A 17,492-nucleotide genomic window follows, 5' to 3' on the forward strand; every position below is an offset into this window, starting at 1 on the left:
AAGAAGTCTCTTCTACTCATCAAGCCTGCATTTATTTGATCAAAAATACAGAAAAAAAAAACAGTTAAATATTAAATATTATTACAATTTAAAATAATGGTTTTCTATTATATTATACTTTAAAATATAATTTATATCTGTGATCAAAGCTGAATTTTCAGCATCATTACTCCAGTCTTCAGTGTCACATGATCCTTCAGAAATCATTCTAATATGCTGATTTATTACAAATGTTGTGCTGCTTAATATTTTTTATAACATGATACTTTTTTTCAAGATTCTTTGATGAATAAAAAGTTAAAAAAGAGCAGCATTTATTTAAATTAAAGCTATTGTAACAATATACATTAGTGTTCAAGTTTGAGGTCAGTATTTTTTCTTTATTTTTTTGGAAGAAATTAATCCTTTTTTCAGTAAGGATGTGTTAAATTGATAAAAAGTAATAGTAAAGATGTATATTGTTAGAAAATATTTCTATTTTGAATAAATGCTGTTCTTTTTGACCATTTATTCATCAATGAATCCTAAAAAAAGTGTTTCCAACTTTGATAATAACTGAGTATCAAATCAGCATATTAGAATGATTTCTGAAGGATCATGTGACATGTGACAGTAATGGCTGATAAAAATTCGGCTTTGCATTACAGAAAAAAAATCATATTTTAAAGTATATTAAAATAGAAAACCATTATTTTAAATTGTAATAATATTTCACAATATTATTATTTTTTTCTGTATTTTTGATCAAATAAATGCAGGCTTGATTGAGCATAAGAGACTTCTTTCAAAAACATTAAAAATAGTCATGTTTCCAAACTTTTGAATGGTAGTGTGTGTGTGTATATATATATATATATATATATATATATATATATATATATATATATATATATATATATATATATATATAAAGAATTGTTGGTTTAACTGGTTGCCTTAATTTTGAGTTCATTGAAATTAAAATTTTGAGTTAATACAATGAAGGCGATTGGTTTAATCAACAGAAACTCAAAATATTGTTATCTAAACCATTGTTATCTAAACCACACTTTTAAAATATTTTAAAAAAAGATTCCACTTTAAAAACCTGACAAAAAATAGAAAAATAAATCAAGAGACTTTTTTCCCTCACAGAATGATGTTTTTATTTTAAATTTCATACATAAAGCAGTAAGAACTCATATCTCCTTCAAGAGGGTTTTAAAGCAAAAATTCACTGAGAATAATTTACACACAAATTAGAAGGATATACAGTACATAATTTAGAATAATCTCCTTGGCCTTAATATACCACATTAAAAACAATTGTTTAGAATCACAGAAACCATCAAATATGTGTTGCCATATTAAAGTCATAACTGATGCTAATGCTGATCAGTCTTGGATCTGGGTCTGATATATAATCTTAGAATGTGTATGTAATTAAATATGATTATATAAACACTGCTGCATGTTTAATTGTATTACATTCATAATGTGCAATTGTTTGTGTGTGTGTTCATTCAGTTCAACCACAATTTTGACATCTCATTTGTGTGTTTCAGCATAATAAGTCACTGAGGGAACATTATTATTGTGTTATCAAACTCTGATGGATATTTGCATATTTATTTGAGTGTGTGTGTGAGCGAGTGACATGTGAATTCATGGTGACATGCTTTGGAATAAATACATAACTTGCATACACATCTGTAAAATATACAGAATAAAACATTGTTTCTTTGACCATTTTAAACATATTAAAATATATCCATTTGGTCCTTTAATATATTATGCTACATGTACACTAACTGAAGAGTGAGAGTTGCTGTCAGCGAGGGGTGAGAAAATTGCGAGCGGAGGATCGATTGCTGCTGGTTTCAGTGTTCGTGTCACCCGAGCCCAATTCATTACCTGTCATATGATAAAAAAAAAAAAGAATAATAATAATATTCTACACAATTTCACTTTATATCAAAGGACACTTCAAGTGATTTTTAAAAATCTAAAATTATTACTAAAAATGATTTTGTGCACTTAAATAAACACTAAACTCACCTTCACTTGAATGAGATTTCAGCATGGCCATTTTAGCCAAGAATTTAAAGGACAGACAAGCTCCCGTTTCTCTGTCACACAGTCCACCTGCTTTACAGTTGCATGCTTTCCGACATTCCATACCGTAAGTTCCATACATGCAGTCTGATGAGAGAAACAAACACGTTTAGCCATTACAGGATCTGTAGGTAAATATTTGCCATGACTTTTCCACTTGTCATTGGTAAATACTCTCTTTTTGAAGATATTTGCTCATTGCTGATCCAGTGTTTGTGTAAAGTGTAAAAGGATCAGACAGACTCACTTACATCTAACACTTGTGGTAAGGCTCTATTTAAGGCCTGAGTGAGTGTGTTCCCCTAATACAAAGTGTTCATTCACCAACTCACGTTGTTCTTACATAATACATTAAGTAATAATTTGAGGGGCCCTAGAAGGACTTCACAGAAAAGACACTCTGGGGTGAGTTTGCTTTAGTATGCTGAACTGTTCTTTAACCTGTAAGCTGAGACCACCCCAAAACCTTCAGATAACCATGAGGGTTTTGGTAAATATTTGAATATTCTAAAAAAAAAAAAAAAAAAAAAACAGCCTTGAACACTAATATATATATTACACTGTAAAAAATTTTTTTTATTTATATATTATATTATTTTATTTTATTTATATATTATCACTAATATACAATCTTTTCACTTTTTTCATTGTTGACTGTCATTTTGTCACTTTGTAACTGTTTTTGAATTTTTTTGCATGTGTAATCTGAAATTGAATTATATATATTTGAAATATATAAATATGATTATACAATTATACAATGATTATTTGTAAAGGCCATTTGTGTATATATATATATATATACATATATATATACACACACTTTTTTTTTCTTGCATACACATATCTTCTTTTTTTAAAAAAAAGCCTTTATGAAAACTATATTGATCACAGGAGACACAATATTAAAGGTTTGATATAAATTATCTTATATCTTATTAAATGTCCGCATAAAGCTAATACATTAGTAAAAACTACTTAGTAAAAAAAAACTATAATATATCTCAATTCATTTTAGAGAGATATATAGATAGAACATAAATTTACATGAGATATATTACAGATATGGATGCTATATACCAAGTATTTGTATGTATATATTTATATATTCAGTAAATTGCTTTATATAAAGAAATGATCTGTGATTCATCTCTTTGGTTAGAGAAAAGTAATAATTCAGTGTTTTTCTATGTCTTCATATCACCTTAATTGAAGTTAAATTTAAATGTTCTCTTGCTCTGAAAGTTGCATTTGATTTTAACTTCAGTTGTGTTAATACTGAAGACATAACTAATTACAAAATCATTACTTTGAATATGTGAATTCCCCATGCACAACCCCATCTGCCTGAGCAGGTGCACACAGCAGACTGTACCTTTACAGATGCCATATTCATCTCCATAATCATCTTCATCCTTGTAGAAGTCACAGAAGAGTCCCGGTCCGCACTTGACGCCGTGCATCCCGGACACGGTGCGGTAGCAGTGCTCTCCCCGTCCCGCCGCACAGACCTGGCAGCATCCGCAGTCATCAAGCACCGTGCGCCTGCAGCGCTGCGTCGAGCCGCACTGCGCGGGGTTGCATTTGTCCGGGCAGTTCACGGCATATTTACCACCGGGTCCCCACGCGTCAGCAGCTCCAAACACCATCAACAAGAACACCGGGATCGCGTAGAAATGCATGACTTGAAGTGATGGCGAACACCACGCTGGATGCTGTGCTCGGGGTCTAGTGCACTAGGGAGGAGCTGTCCTCTTCTTAGATGTGATAGTGAATGAAACAGCTCGGACTGCATGGCTGTCAGCTTTAAACAAGTTTGTTTTGCACATAGTATGCCCTCGTCAATTTCCTCAATCCGGTGTTGTTGTCTATTTGCCAGCCTCCCCCCTTCCCTGTTTTAGAAATCCGGCGTGGAAGTGGAATTAGAGCCGTGCTGCCATCCAGGAATTGATGTCATCACTGAAGTCTGGAGTTGTTTGTTTGAAGGTTTTTAAAGATGACCTCTGTGACCCCCGCGGCTCCGCGTGAACGTGCATGACAAGATGTTTTGGGTTGAAGGGTTTAAGTTCATCATCTCAATTTACATGAGATGTATTATAGTTTTTTTACTAAGTAAATGTAAAAAAAAAAGTTTATTAAGAAAAAGTTTTAAAAAGTTTAATATATATATTTTATTATAAATTATTTCATTAAATTAAATAGGCTATTATGTGCTCAGGTAAATGAGCCAGTGAGTCTATAGCAAGACAACCATTGTAAGTCAAGCAGTGTAGCCTATTATAATTATTTTTAATTATATTTATATCATAGAATGACATGAAGAGTGTCTTTGTGGAGATTGTGTATATGGATTCATTCAATATAAATAAAATATATTCAAGCTTCAATTTGCATTCTTTCAGTATTATCTGAACAATAGGGGGCCATCAAAATATTTTTGGAAAGTCATTTCATAAAGTGACCCATTTTAGCTGACTTTTTTCCATAAAATAATCTGGTTATTTTTTAATTTTCTGCTATTTTTTCTTGTAGAGAACATCAAGAGATCATTTATGATGCTTTGAGAACTTTGCTGTTAGAAACATACATTTTATTAAAACATTGACTTGATAAAAATGTTGTCTTGAAATAATCTGATTTTATTACGTTTTGATAGCACACATAACCTACATCTCAGAGACATCTATTGATGTGCGAGTTTACATCTGGAAGATGTATTTTTTAGAGCGTTTGCTCATCTGCAATACTGGAAAACATATGCTGTTGACAAACATCTGATAGACGTCTTTAAGATGTCAGTTTTACGTGCATTCTAAATCATAAACATCTTAAAGACATTTTCTAAACACCTATTTTCGTTTTCTGTCAGATGTTAAATAGACGTTTAGAAAATGTCTTTAAGATGTTTATGATTTAGAATGTACATAAAACTGACATCTTAAAGACGTCTATCAGATGTTTGTCAACAGCAGATGCTTTCTAGATTAAGTGATCTATAACAGACATCAAGCTCAAAAATAAACTTTCTGTTGAATATTAATGAGACCTTTATACCTATCTTGAAAGTCAAACTCTTTGACTTCTCTTTTCTGCAATCTTTGTCCGATTTTGTCTTCATAAATGTTTAAATTGGAAAGGAACACAAGAGCCTCATTCGCTCAGGGGCGCTGCAATGCAGGCAATGTATCGCTAGATGTCGCTGTTGCATAAAATAATGGCAGGAGATCTGTGGTAGGTAGAGGGAAGGCTTTAACTGGGTGATTTAACAAATAAAACTAACTTTCAGTGTGTTTCCCAAGCAAAATCATTTTGTGCCATCAGAATACTTGTAATAGAGTGCAGTTGTATGGATGACTTTTATGATACTTATGGTGCTTTTGCTTTCAACCACATTCAACCACTCCACACTCCAGTCCAGTAGTGGGCGGAAATGCAGCATTGGTTTGTCAAACGCCAGAAAAAGTATTGCCTTCTTGTGCATGCATTGATTGTAAACACAGACACAACTCACTTAAATGTCTGTAGTTTTAGATGTTTGGTCTTTGTTTTGAACTTGAAGCTTCATATGATGTCGTGCGCAGCTATAAATTGTACAAATCGCCACTCACAAGGATCTAGTTTACAATTTTTTCGGTAAGTTATATTTACTATGAATGATTTGCTTTTCTTTATGATTTCTCTCTGACAGTATTTAATAATAATAATAATAATAATACTAGTAATAGTAAAGTACTCTGATAAAAAAAACAAAAACAGAATGACATCTTTTCCCCCCCAGCAGTACATCTCATATTTAATCACATTTTCAACAGTTGTGACCAGCAATGCTTCTTTTGAATCGATTCTTTGAATCTTGAAGTGAATCGATTGCTCCATACTATATACATATACTGTCTTGAATGTCTTTTTCCATTTGTCTACTTATCTCTATATCTCATTCAGTTTCCCTTTAGGTGATACCAGCAGGCTGCAGCAGTGGCTGGTGAACATCAGACGGGACAAGTGGAAACCAACTCCCTCTTCTCGCCTATGTTCTCTCCACTTTGAAGATAACTGTTTCTTTACAAACAATAAAGGCCAAGTGCGCCTTACTACATCTGCTGTTCCCACCATCTTTGCCTTCCCTGACCACTTACAGAAGCGGTCACAACACATAAGGCGAAGGCAGAGGAGTGGAGATGTTGTACTGAGAGACGCTGAAGCTGTGGAGGAGATTGTGAGGGTAATTGTGGATGAAAGCAACGGGGCATCAGAGATTCATCCTGGTGGACTTTGTAACATTTCATATAGCCATTTACCCTGCCGTCCTTCTGTGGCATCAGACACAGTTTGTCATCCATTGGATCACACTTACATGGCCGAATCGCCAGAGATGCTGACGAACAATTTAAACTTGGCCAAGGGTGAGCTTGCAGCCTACAGGAAACAGCTGAAACTGCAGAGCGCAAGGATTAGAAGGTTGAAGAAGAAAGTAACTTCACTGTCCTCCATCGTTTCAGAGTTAAGACGAGAGAGAAGACTTTGATTTGTTTCAAATTGTAATAAAAACTCTTTTTGGAAAATTGCTATGGTTTCAGTGTGCTTTTGTTGGAGGTTTTGCAGTTAAGTAGGGCTGTCAAATGATTAATCGCGATTAATCGCATACAAAATAAAAGTTTGAGTTTGCCTAATATATGTGTGAGTACTGTGTGTAATTATTATGTATATATAAATACAAGCACATTCATGTATATATTTGAGAAATACTTACAAGTATATGTATATATTTTTATATAATTTTATTATATATAAATAAAAATATTTTGTATATAAATAACAAATTTCTCTTTGTTTCTCTATATACATAAATTTGTGTGTATTTATATATACATAATAATTATACACAGTACTCACACATATATTAGGCAAACTCAAACTTTTATTTTGTATGCGATTAATCGCGATTAATCATTTGACAGCCCTACAGTTAAGCAATATTAATGTGACCAGAAGGTGGCCTTTGCAATTTGGAGGCCCGTTTCAAAGGAACAGTCGGAAAGTTACTTTTAAAAGTAATGCATTACAATATTGCGTTACTCCCTTAAAAAGTAACTAATTGCGTTACTTAGTTACTTTTCATGAAAAGTAATGCGTTACATTACTTTCGCGTTACTTTTTCTCACCTGGGCTGGGCTGTCTGTTTGTTTGTTTGTTTTTAATAATAAAAAAAAAAAGTTCTCTATTTTTGGCAAATGTTAAGGCCCTTTCGCAACAAAAGTGAAATGAATAAGCCACATGCTGAAGGAGATGCTTATTTAAGCCTGTACAGTAGAGGGCGCAGCTCAAACCTTTCAGCTGTGCTGCCATTCTGGATTAAAGAAGAACAGGATACAGGAGAAGGAAGTTCAGTACTCTTATTTCTAAACATAAGTAATTTTTTCTTATTAGTAAGGTTGAATTAGATCATTGAAGGTCAGCAGCAAAGACAGTGGTTAATAAAGTGAGATTAAATAAAGTATATTTGTGTAATTTAATATAGTTAATTATTACAGGTTGGCGTAAAATTCTGAAATTGCATTTCACTGTTTTTATTCATTTTGAGGAATACTGCATGGTTTCATGCAAGTGAGACAAGTAAATGTATGTTCACATTTAGTCTAGAACTACAATAATGTTTACACAGCACACATTACACCTCTGCACTTTATTTCTCTCAACATGGGGACAGGAGAGCTGTCAGTCAATAACTGTGAAAAAGTAACTAAGATATTTTGTTGTAAATTGAAAAAGTAATGCATTACTTTACTAGTTACTTGAAAAAGTAATCTGATTACTTAACTCAGGTAACTTGTAAAGCGTTACCCCAGCACTGATTGTAACAATCATGACTGAAAACAAAAACAGCATTCGTTCCTATCTCTTTCCCTCAGCTAAAATAAAATGATGCTATATCCGCCAGTAGGTGGCAGCAAATCATTGTCTTAAAGAGTGAGTAATTGAATCATTCAGGCAAACGATTTGTTCAAAAAGGCTGATTAATTCAGGGACAAAGCAGAAGTTACTGAGTCATTCATTAAAATGATTTGTTCGATTCTTTCGGTAACACAACTCAAATTATGCTGCTTGGAGATGCGCAATGGCTCTACTATTTGGAACTATTTTTGTTGGCAACATAGAGAAAAACAGTATTGACAATATTGTGTCTAAAGTGTAAGTCACCTAAGAGCCTATTAACTTATTGTTCATTGAATTGCTGAATAAAATCAATATTTGCAAACATGCTGATATTCAGGAAAAAAACACTTTTGCTCTTGTGTTATTGCTTATAAATATTAACAACAAGAACTTATAGTTTTTTGCACTATTTCTTGGTTTTTGGAAGCTTTTTTTTTTTAATCATTTTTAGTGACATTTTATCCCCAAGCCCCTGTTAATTTCCAACCCTGGCATGTGTGTGTTTCATGATGACACAGGACGGTGCTCTTTTTCGAGCACAAGCAGAAGCTCCTTCTGTTGCGAGGCCCATTTCAAGTGAAACGGGTGAAACATAGCAAAGGCTGCTACTGATGTGAAAATGGTAAAGTATGGAAAAAGTATTTTGTTCCCTTCACATCACTTTTCCCATCTTATCAGCCTGGAGAGTCTGAATTGTGGGCTGCAGCTTGATCTCACATGCATAGTTCAAGTTGTTCAAGCTTGGCTTGAAAAAGGAAGCATGTGATGGATGCTGTTCTGCTTTCAAACCAGCTTAGTTTTTGTAATTTCAAATAAATTTAAATAATTTTAATATTTTAATGATAGAATACTACCAATAAAAGAAAAAAAATGAGCACGATATTAAATAAAGTACAGTGTAATTTTAGTGTTATTTATATAGCCTAATATTGTATTTTGTTATTAATATTTTGAATTAGCTTTTTATACTTTCAGTTTTGTTATTTGTAATGGCTTTTGTTATTAATGTTCAAATATTACTATTTTATTAATTTCTTTTTATTTCAGTGTCAAGTTTTATTTATTTTTTTTAAGTTTTTTTCCATTTAAACTAAACGACAATTACTGAAACCAGTTTTTTTTTCATCTAATATTTATATTTTATTTTAGCTTGTTTGTTAAGTTTTATTTCCAGTTAAACTAATCGAAAATTACTGAAAAAAGTTTTACATCTAATATTTATATATTTTTTTAGTTTTTTTTTTTTTATTTATTTTATTTACCGTTAAACTAAACAAAAATTACTGAAGAAGTTTTTCATCTAATATCTATATTTTATTTCAGCGCTATTTCAATTAACAAAACATTATAATAGTTTTAAATAACGATAATAACTCTGACACATTAATGGTAAATAATATCGCAAAAATAAAAGCTAGACATAACGGACCCTTACGATGTAAACGTCATGACGTCATGACACTACGCCGTATGCGTAAAATCCAGCGCTGTACGCGCATTCCTGAAAACGAACGCCGCTATTTTTCATGGCAACAGCTTGCGGAGCGGCAACCTACCCTACTATAAACACCCTCCTGCGCGAGATTAACCGGCATTTCGTCCTCGCATTGCGTAACTCCTCTTTGCCGGGTGGCGTTTAGTTATATTTAATTCAAAAGTGTTTATTTGTAAAAGGATATACAGGATATGGTTCAGAATAAAGCGTAGCATTCACGTCCTTTCTGGTAGACAGCAGGTTTAAAGAGCCTTGCAGGGGGCAGTGGGTTGACTGCTGGGCGTGAATGACATAAGGAAGAGAGAACATCGGATCGTTTGGTAAGCGTTATTTACACTGTCTTTTATATATTTTATTCGACAGTATGTGATAATGGGTTGTCGTATCTGTAATTGATGTGGTTTAGCTCTTTAAACAGTTGAGCTCGTCATAGTCAGCTATTTTTGTATCTATCACTGTTGTTGCTTTGAGTCCCATCTGATGCAACAATAAGTCTTGTCCAAGTGACAGTTCATGCATGTTGCTGTGGTAACTGATCTGATTGTGATCACGTTTTTCATAATGTGTTGTGTTGTATTAAAGATAAGGGTTTTGATGCATAGTGGATTGTTTGACAGACCATATCTGATGCATTCTGGTCTACCATTCTTAAGAAATAGCAGATTCTTTGGGGTGATGTGGTGTTGTGGGGTTATAGATTGTAGGTTCAAACCACTGTTGCCAGGATAGACCAGGATGTATTGCTTTAGATGCCTGAATGCTGGTGTCTGTACATGGGTTTTCACTAGCTGAACAAAGCAAGCCTCCTTTGGTTAACCAGCCTCATTACTGGTTGACCAGAATTGTTTTTTTTTGCTTAACAATATGGTTATACTGGTCCACCAGCTAGACAAGCACCAAACCGTAGAAATTTATGCTGGTCCAAGTTGGTTTTTCTGGCAGAGAGCAGGTGACCCGTGAACTATCACCATTGTTCCTTCGAGCAATGCATTTAAAGGGACAGTTCACCCCAAAATGAAAATACTGTCATCATTTACTCACCCTAACCCTAAAGTTTTTCTTTCATTTGTGGAATGTAAGCAAAAATATTTTGCAGAATTCATATGACTCCAACTTGAGCCAGGTTTGAAATAAAAAATAACTGGTTCTTGCTTGTCAGTTAATTTAAATGTATGCACATGCGAAAGATATTCTGGAGCCAGAATGGAAATTTGTAGTAAATAACTTTAATAATTTTAATCTGTTCCCAAACCAAACTATCAGATGGTTGCAGAAATCCTGGAATATAATGCACAAGTCTTATGGATGTGTTTTTGGTGCTTTATTTGACATTTTTGAAGCTTGATGGCTCCAGTCCCCATTTACTTTCATTGTATTTATTTTATGCAAAATATATTAGTTTGCTTTTCACTTAAGAAATTCATGAACGTGTGTAAATGATGGCAGAACTGTAACACCAGGTTACTCCAGGGTTACTGTTCCCATGTACTGACCGTCACTTTGGTTAAAATAATAATCATTTTAGTTTTAAGAAAATAATAACTCATTCTAATAAATAGGCTAATAATTAATTTGTTTCTCAATTCTGTGAGAGGAGCACTTCACTGTAATGCATGTTGTATAATAGTATTGTGCATTTCATAATCAGCATCTTTATTGTTTACTTCTGCAAACAAGTCAGTCCAGATCTCATAACTTGAGCCAGGCACCTCAGATATGAAAAAAGATAAACATTTATTGTTTATACAGTTTTCAGCAAGGCCATAACCATGTCTTGAACATTGTGGGGGACCAATTTTTTTTGAAACAGAGCAGTGAATGAAATTCTAGGTCGAATTCTATATGGGAAATAATAATCATTTTGAGCTATTTGCAATTAATATATACATTAAAATATGCACACGTACATTTATTTGTATATCTAATATTTTGAAAACCAAAAACGTTTCTTAACTCTCTGTTAGGAATTACATGAATCACGTTTTCAATTCAAAACGGCCTTATTTGGGAATAAAGTCGAGTAGTTTTATGTCACTGTCGGTCGTTTATCATTTCTATCACAAAACAGTTGATGTATTAAAGGTGCGATGTGTACATTTTAGAAGGATCTATGTATATCTACATGCCCCGCCGGTCCCGCTACGTGTTAAAGGTGCCATAGAATTTAAAATTGAATTTACCTCGGCATAGTTGAATAATAAGAGTTCTGTACATGGAAATGACATACAGTGAGTCTCAAACACCATTGTTTCATCCTTCATATGTAAATCTTGTGCGTGAAAAACACCACGGAAAAACAGGCGAATCTCAACATAACACTGACTGTGACACTACAGTCGGGATCATTAAAGGTGCCCTAGATTCAAAAATTGAATTTACCTCGGCATAGTTGAATAACAAGAGTTCAGTACATGGAAATGACATACAGTGAGTCTCAAACTCCATTGTTTCCTCCTTCTTATATAAATCTCATTTGTTTAAACAACCTCCGAAGAACAGGCGAATCTCAACATAACACCGTCTGTTACGTAACAGTCGGGGTGTACGCCCCAATATTTGCATAATGCCAGCCCATGATGTTCCCAACATTATAAAAGGCATTAGACAAGGGCAGCCAGTAAACGTCTGAGCTGCACACAGCCGAATCATCAGACTAGGTAAGCAAGCAAGAACAACAGCGAAAAATGGCAGATGGAGCAATAATAACTGACATAATCCATGATAGCATGATATTTTTACTGATATTTGTGAATTGTCTTTCTAAATGTTTCGTTAGCATGTTGCTAATGTACTGTTAAATGTGGTTAAAGTTACCATCGTTTCTTACTGTATTCACGGAGACAAGAGAGCCGTCTCTATTTAAATTTTTTAAACACTTGCAGTCTGTATAATGCATAAACACAACTTCATTCTTTAAAAATCTCTCCAACAGTGTAGCATTAGCCGTTAGCCACAGAGGACAGTCTCAAATTCACTCAGAATAAAACTTTTAACATCCAAATAAATACTTTACTCACATAATTCGAAGCATGCATGCAGCATGCATGACGAACATCTTGTAAAGATCCATTTGAGGGTTATATTAGCTGTGTGAACTTTGTAAATGCGCTGTAATATAGTCGACAGCTCGTGTGGCAGGGAGCTCGCGTCTTAAAGGGGCGGCGCCGAGTGTAAATCAGTGCATAGTTAATGGTGCCCCAAAATAGGCAGTTAAAAAAATTAATTAAAAAAAATCTATGGGGTATTTTGAGCTGAAACTTCACAGACACATTCAGGAGACACCTTAGACTTATATTACATCTTGTGAAAGAATGTTCTTGGGCACCTTTAATATGTAAGGCCCCAACTTTTGCATATACCAGCCCATGTTCAAGGCAAGCTGCACAGCCGAATCATCAGAAGATCTGCAGGTATTGTGAAGCAAGCGAGGACAATAGCGAAAATGGCAGATGGATCGATAATAACTGTTGTCTTTCTAAATGTTTCGTTAGCATGTTGCTAATGTACTGTTAAATGTGGTTAAAGTTACCATCATTTCTTACTGTATTCATGGAGACAAGAGCCATGTCGTTATTTTCATTTTTAAACGCTTGCAGTCTGTATAATTCATAAACGCATCTTCATTCTTTATAAATCTCTCCAACAGTGTAGCATTAGCCCCATTAGCCACAGAGCATGATCAAACCAAAGTCCCTTTAAGACAAGTCATTTCACTCTGCGGCCATCTTTGAAACGCCTCTCGGGCATCCTGGGCATCATGTGGGCATCTCTTTGAATGGGGAAACATCAAATTCTCCAAAACTGTTCGCCAACCTTACGATTAAATTTCATATTTGAAATCACCAATGAAATCTAACAACAACCGGCTCATAAATTTAGTTTCTAAATGCTCGAATCATGACAAAAAAAACTGTATTTTTCAGGCTGGATCAAGCTAATGCGCATGCGCAGACCTAAATGCGCGTCTCTTCGGAAGCGTGCGTCTGACTGTTTCTATAGAAACCGGTGATTCTAACGGCCGCTGAAGTGACGCGATGACTTTACCAGTCGGCGATTGGCTCTTATTTAGAAGGCGGGACTTATTCCGCCATATTGTGCGTTACATTTTCTCCCATTCAAAACAATACGAGTGACACGTCTTGTGTTATTCTATAGTCTTTGATCAAACTCATTCAGAATCAAATGTAAACATCCAAATAAATACTATACTTACATGATTTGATATGCTGCATCACAAACACTTTGTAAAGATCCATTTTGAGAGTTATATTAGCTGTGTGAACTTATTCTATTGTTTATGCAATGTATTATAGAGTTGCGACTCTTGCGAGCTTGGGGGCGATCTGTGGGTTATTTTGAGCTGAAACTTCACAGACACATTCTGGGGACACCTTAGACTTATATTACATCTTGTGAAATAGTGTTCTAGCCCTAAACGGACAAACTGCTCTACAAAGCGTTTTGATTGACTAGCTACTCTCTGCTGTCTCAGATGATGACCTGTGTTGGCCACCGTAGCTTCTCTATATTGCAATTTGCAACCTCACCGCAAGATGCCACTAAAATGTGCACACTGCAACTTTAAATGTTTCGCTATTTACATCTTACAAATCAACGTTAAACTGACGCTTCAGTAAACCCTGCCTACTTTGATTTGATTGGCCATCTCAATCATTTTGACATTGCACTGTTAGACTGCTGAGGCAGACCAGACTAAAATGTAACTTTTAAACCTTTTTTATCATTCTAACAACAAACAGAGCGCTGCATAATGGAGTGCAGCTGAGCAGTGCAAAAATTTCAAATATTGGGGGGGACAATTTGGCCATTTCTAATTATTGGGGTGGACTTGTCCCCCTCAGTTTCTATAGTGGCTACGGCCCTGGTGTTCAGGAGACATGTGGCTCTCAACACAAACCCCAAAGCTCAGCCTTTTAGTTTAACACCACAGTTGTGTGTGCGTATACCATCTTCTTTTCTTGTTCTATATATTGATGGCCTCTGTATGAAATGTGATCACACTGGATGGAAGTTTTAGTTGTCGCAGTTGCCCTGGATTAGTCAGGTGTTCAGACTATCAGCCCCCCAGACCATTCTGACTTGCTGAATTGAATACACTTCAGTCTCACTTCAACAGAAGGTCAACAGTGATAGGCACTTGGCAGTGGAAATACTTGGCTGGGGATCTTTATGTTTGTCTGACTGATTCAAGCTCAGTCCTTCACCTCTGTGGCTGGGAATGACCCTGTGGTTCCATGCGCTGTCTGTTTTTATTTCGGTTAACATCCTTTGTGAGTTTAAATCACTTGACTGTGGGCTTAGATTCCATGAAATGCTTGAAAACATGTCATGAATTATAGCAGACAAACAAGACACCAGATTGATATTTTTTATTATACACATTTTACTGGGTCATTCTTGTTATGCAGCATTCTTTTGAACATGTAACTTAAAAAAAAGAATATTCTTGTGTTTATTAAATTATTAAAGAATAATTTAAGAGTGTATTTACATAAAAAGGTGTCACTGACTTTCACAATTAGGCTTTGGTCAGATGTGATTATTTACACAAAGACAAAGAAAATGAACAGGATGCTTGCATGAGGGTGTCAATGTTAATATTTAATTAAGATATTTTTAATAGTCAATGTGGATATTTTTAATCAGTTTTTTTAATAATATCATAATGATTTCTCTAATTTTATCAATCAGGATTGAATTTTTTAAAGTTACACAAAAAATCCATTGCTGGTGCGTACTAATTATTGTGCTGTTGTTTTCCCACCGAAATGATGTCACTTCCTGGAAGATAATGTTATTAAGGAACTGGCTTTTAGTTAAAGTGATTTTACAAAAGACTAACAGGATGGACAGTGATACAGAAAAACCTGTAGATTAATTGCCAATTAAAACAATATTCCCAAGAAAAGAAATGCTTAATCTAGTCAAACGTTATTTTTATTTTTCTCAAACCAAAGTAATTCTAAATTATTGCTAATACAAAAGTTTGGGGTCAGAAAGATTTCTACTTCCAATATACTGTTCTTTTGAACTTTCATCAACGATTCCTGAACATAATGTAATCAATATTAATATTAATATCAATATTAAGCCGTACAACTGTTTTCAACATTGAGAATAATAAGAAATGAGCAACAAATCAGCATATTAGAATGATTTCTGAAGGATCATGTGACACTGAAGACTGGAGTAATGATGCTGAAAATTCAGCTTTGCATCACAGGAATAAATTACATTTTAAAATATAAGAAAAAGAAAATGGTTATTTTAAGTTGTAATAATATATCACATTATTACTGTAGTTTTCATCAAGTAAATGCAGACTTGGTGAGCTTAAGAGACTTCTTTTAAAAACATTAAAAAAATCTTACCACCAACCTTTTGAACGGTAGTGTAAGAAAACTAACCAATATCATTTTCATATTTAAAAAAAAAAAAAAAAGGCTATTTAATTATACTATATGTCCAACACATTTAGACATTTGAACATGAATCTGAACTTCTTAGAAGGAATGACCCAACAGCTATTTTGTCCTCTAGTTTAATTCGGAAAGGACACCCATGAGCTATCAGATCAACACTGCCTTTAAACTGCATGTTCTCTGCTTCTATTTTTAAACATGATCTAAAATTACTATTTGGGTGCATAACTACCTCTTTCTCATTATTAATAGTAACTTGTAACCTAAGATTGTCTATATTTACACCCATAGCATTGTACTCACACCAATATGTCTGTTGTGAAGTGGAAACACCTCGAGATTAGCTCAGCATCTCTTTTCGTAGTCCGCCACGTTAAGGACTTGTTGTTGTCATGGTTTTTGTAGGATTAGTCAGAGTTCCTGGGGAATGTGACACTTGGTCCCACAGCGCCTCCCACATAGCTGTGAAGCAGCTTTGAGAAGCATCCTTTTTATTTTTATACATAGTGAAACCGTAGAGGTTGCCGGGTGTAATACATTCTGGGGTGTAAGACTGGGCGGACGTGGAAGTGCTGGGTCATGTTGCTCATGGACACTAACCAACTGGAGGTGGTGGTAACTTGCTCAAAGTGATTAAAGGCCACTGGGTTCACTGTTGTGAGAGTTTTCAAGCAAAGATGGAGGCAGGTGTCCAGGTTGCTCAATTCCCAGGCTGATGGTGTCATTCAAGTTTTTTGACCTGGATTTCCATTTTAGATCTGAGTCATACTGCTGTCCAAATGTTGGATTAATCATGTCAGTCATTACTGATTGAACAGCTACTGATTTCCAAAAATAATCAAGTAAGGTTTCATATTCATATGTTAGCTAGTCATATGTTTTCCATGACAGAAATAAATTATCATGAGTACGTCCCTCATCCTAACCACTGGAGTTTCCTTATTTCCTCTTTTTATTCTCAAAAATGCAAGTAATCCCTCTTCACAGCATTGGAAAAGTTGTGCAAGTTAATATAGTGTGTGTTAAATAAAAGATAAATAATCAAATTAATAAATATAATCAGGCTATCATTCGAAAGTTTGGGGTCAGTAAGATTTATTTTTTATGTTTTTGAAAGCAGTCTCACAAGGTTGCATTTATATGCTCATGTAATAGGCTACAGTGTGATTGATTTGTACTTTGTGTACATTCCCATGGAAGCTTGTTTCCGCCACTAAATAAAACAATTCTGTCATTTTTCTCAGAATTGCGAGATTTAAACTTGAAATTGCGAGTTATAAAGTCAGAACTGCATGATATAAAGTCAGAATTGTGAGATATAAAGTCGCAATTCGGACTTTTTTCTCGCAGTTGTGAGTTTTTATCCCGCAATTCTGACTTTATCTCACAATTCTGACTTTTTTTTCTCACAGTTGCGAGATATAAACTCACAATTGCGAGATATAAAGTCAGAATTGTGTGATATAAACTCGCAATTGTGTCTTATAAAGCCTGAATTGCGTGATATAAACCCACAGTTCTGAATT

The 17,492-nt window shown here is 34.4% G+C and overlaps 3 protein-coding genes across 3 annotated transcripts in view; 2 read left to right on the forward strand and 1 right to left on the reverse strand.

Annotated features, from left to right (window-relative positions):
* Positions 1-1,119: 1,119 nt before the first annotated feature.
* Positions 1,120-4,157, reverse strand: esm1 (endothelial cell-specific molecule 1). The gene is made up of 3 exons (XM_048167282.1): positions 3,470-4,157; positions 2,038-2,181; positions 1,120-1,893 (listed from the first exon to the last, which is right to left on the reverse strand). Exons 1-3 carry the CDS (start codon positions 3,774-3,776, stop codon positions 1,811-1,813), a joined length of 534 nt encoding a protein of 177 aa, XP_048023239.1. The 5' UTR covers positions 3,777-4,157; the 3' UTR covers positions 1,120-1,810.
* A 1,209-nt stretch (positions 4,158-5,366) lies between these two features.
* Positions 5,367-6,658, forward strand: LOC125252612 (THAP domain-containing protein 1 A-like). Its single transcript, XM_048166051.1, has 2 exons — positions 5,367-5,727; positions 6,037-6,658. Exons 1-2 carry the CDS (start codon positions 5,525-5,527, stop codon positions 6,617-6,619), a joined length of 786 nt encoding a protein of 261 aa, XP_048022008.1. The 5' UTR covers positions 5,367-5,524; the 3' UTR covers positions 6,620-6,658.
* A 2,865-nt stretch (positions 6,659-9,523) lies between these two features.
* Positions 9,524-17,492, forward strand: part of LOC125252611 (probable E3 ubiquitin-protein ligase HERC1) — an 87,520-nt gene continuing 79,551 nt past the window's right edge. Inside the window, 1 exon segment of the mRNA XM_048166050.1 lies at positions 9,524-9,843. The gene's annotated coding sequence lies outside the window, so the exon portion shown is untranslated.

Source organism: Megalobrama amblycephala, linkage group LG18 (assembly GCF_018812025.1).
Source record: "Megalobrama amblycephala isolate DHTTF-2021 linkage group LG18, ASM1881202v1, whole genome shotgun sequence".
Taxonomy (NCBI): domain Eukaryota; kingdom Metazoa; phylum Chordata; class Actinopteri; order Cypriniformes; family Xenocyprididae; genus Megalobrama; species Megalobrama amblycephala.

Excerpts from the sequence above, each read along its gene's own strand:
- LOC125252612 (XM_048166051.1), top strand. The coding sequence starts at position 5,525 with ATGCAGCATTGGTTTGTCAAACGCCAGAAAAAGTATTGCCTTCTTGTG. Across the intron at positions 5,728-6,036 it reads TCTAGTTTACAATTTTTTCG|TTTCCCTTTAGGTGATACCA; the intron begins GTAAGTTATATT and ends TATCTCATTCAG.
- esm1 (XM_048167282.1), bottom strand. The coding sequence starts at position 3,776 with ATGCATTTCTACGCGATCCCGGTGTTCTTGTTGATGGTGTTTGGAGCT. Across the intron at positions 2,182-3,469 it reads TGAATATGGCATCTGTAAAG|ACTGCATGTATGGAACTTAC; the intron begins GTACAGTCTGCT and ends TTCTCTCATCAG. Across the intron at positions 1,894-2,037 it reads GAAATCTCATTCAAGTGAAG|GTAATGAATTGGGCTCGGGT; the intron begins GTGAGTTTAGTG and ends ATCATATGACAG.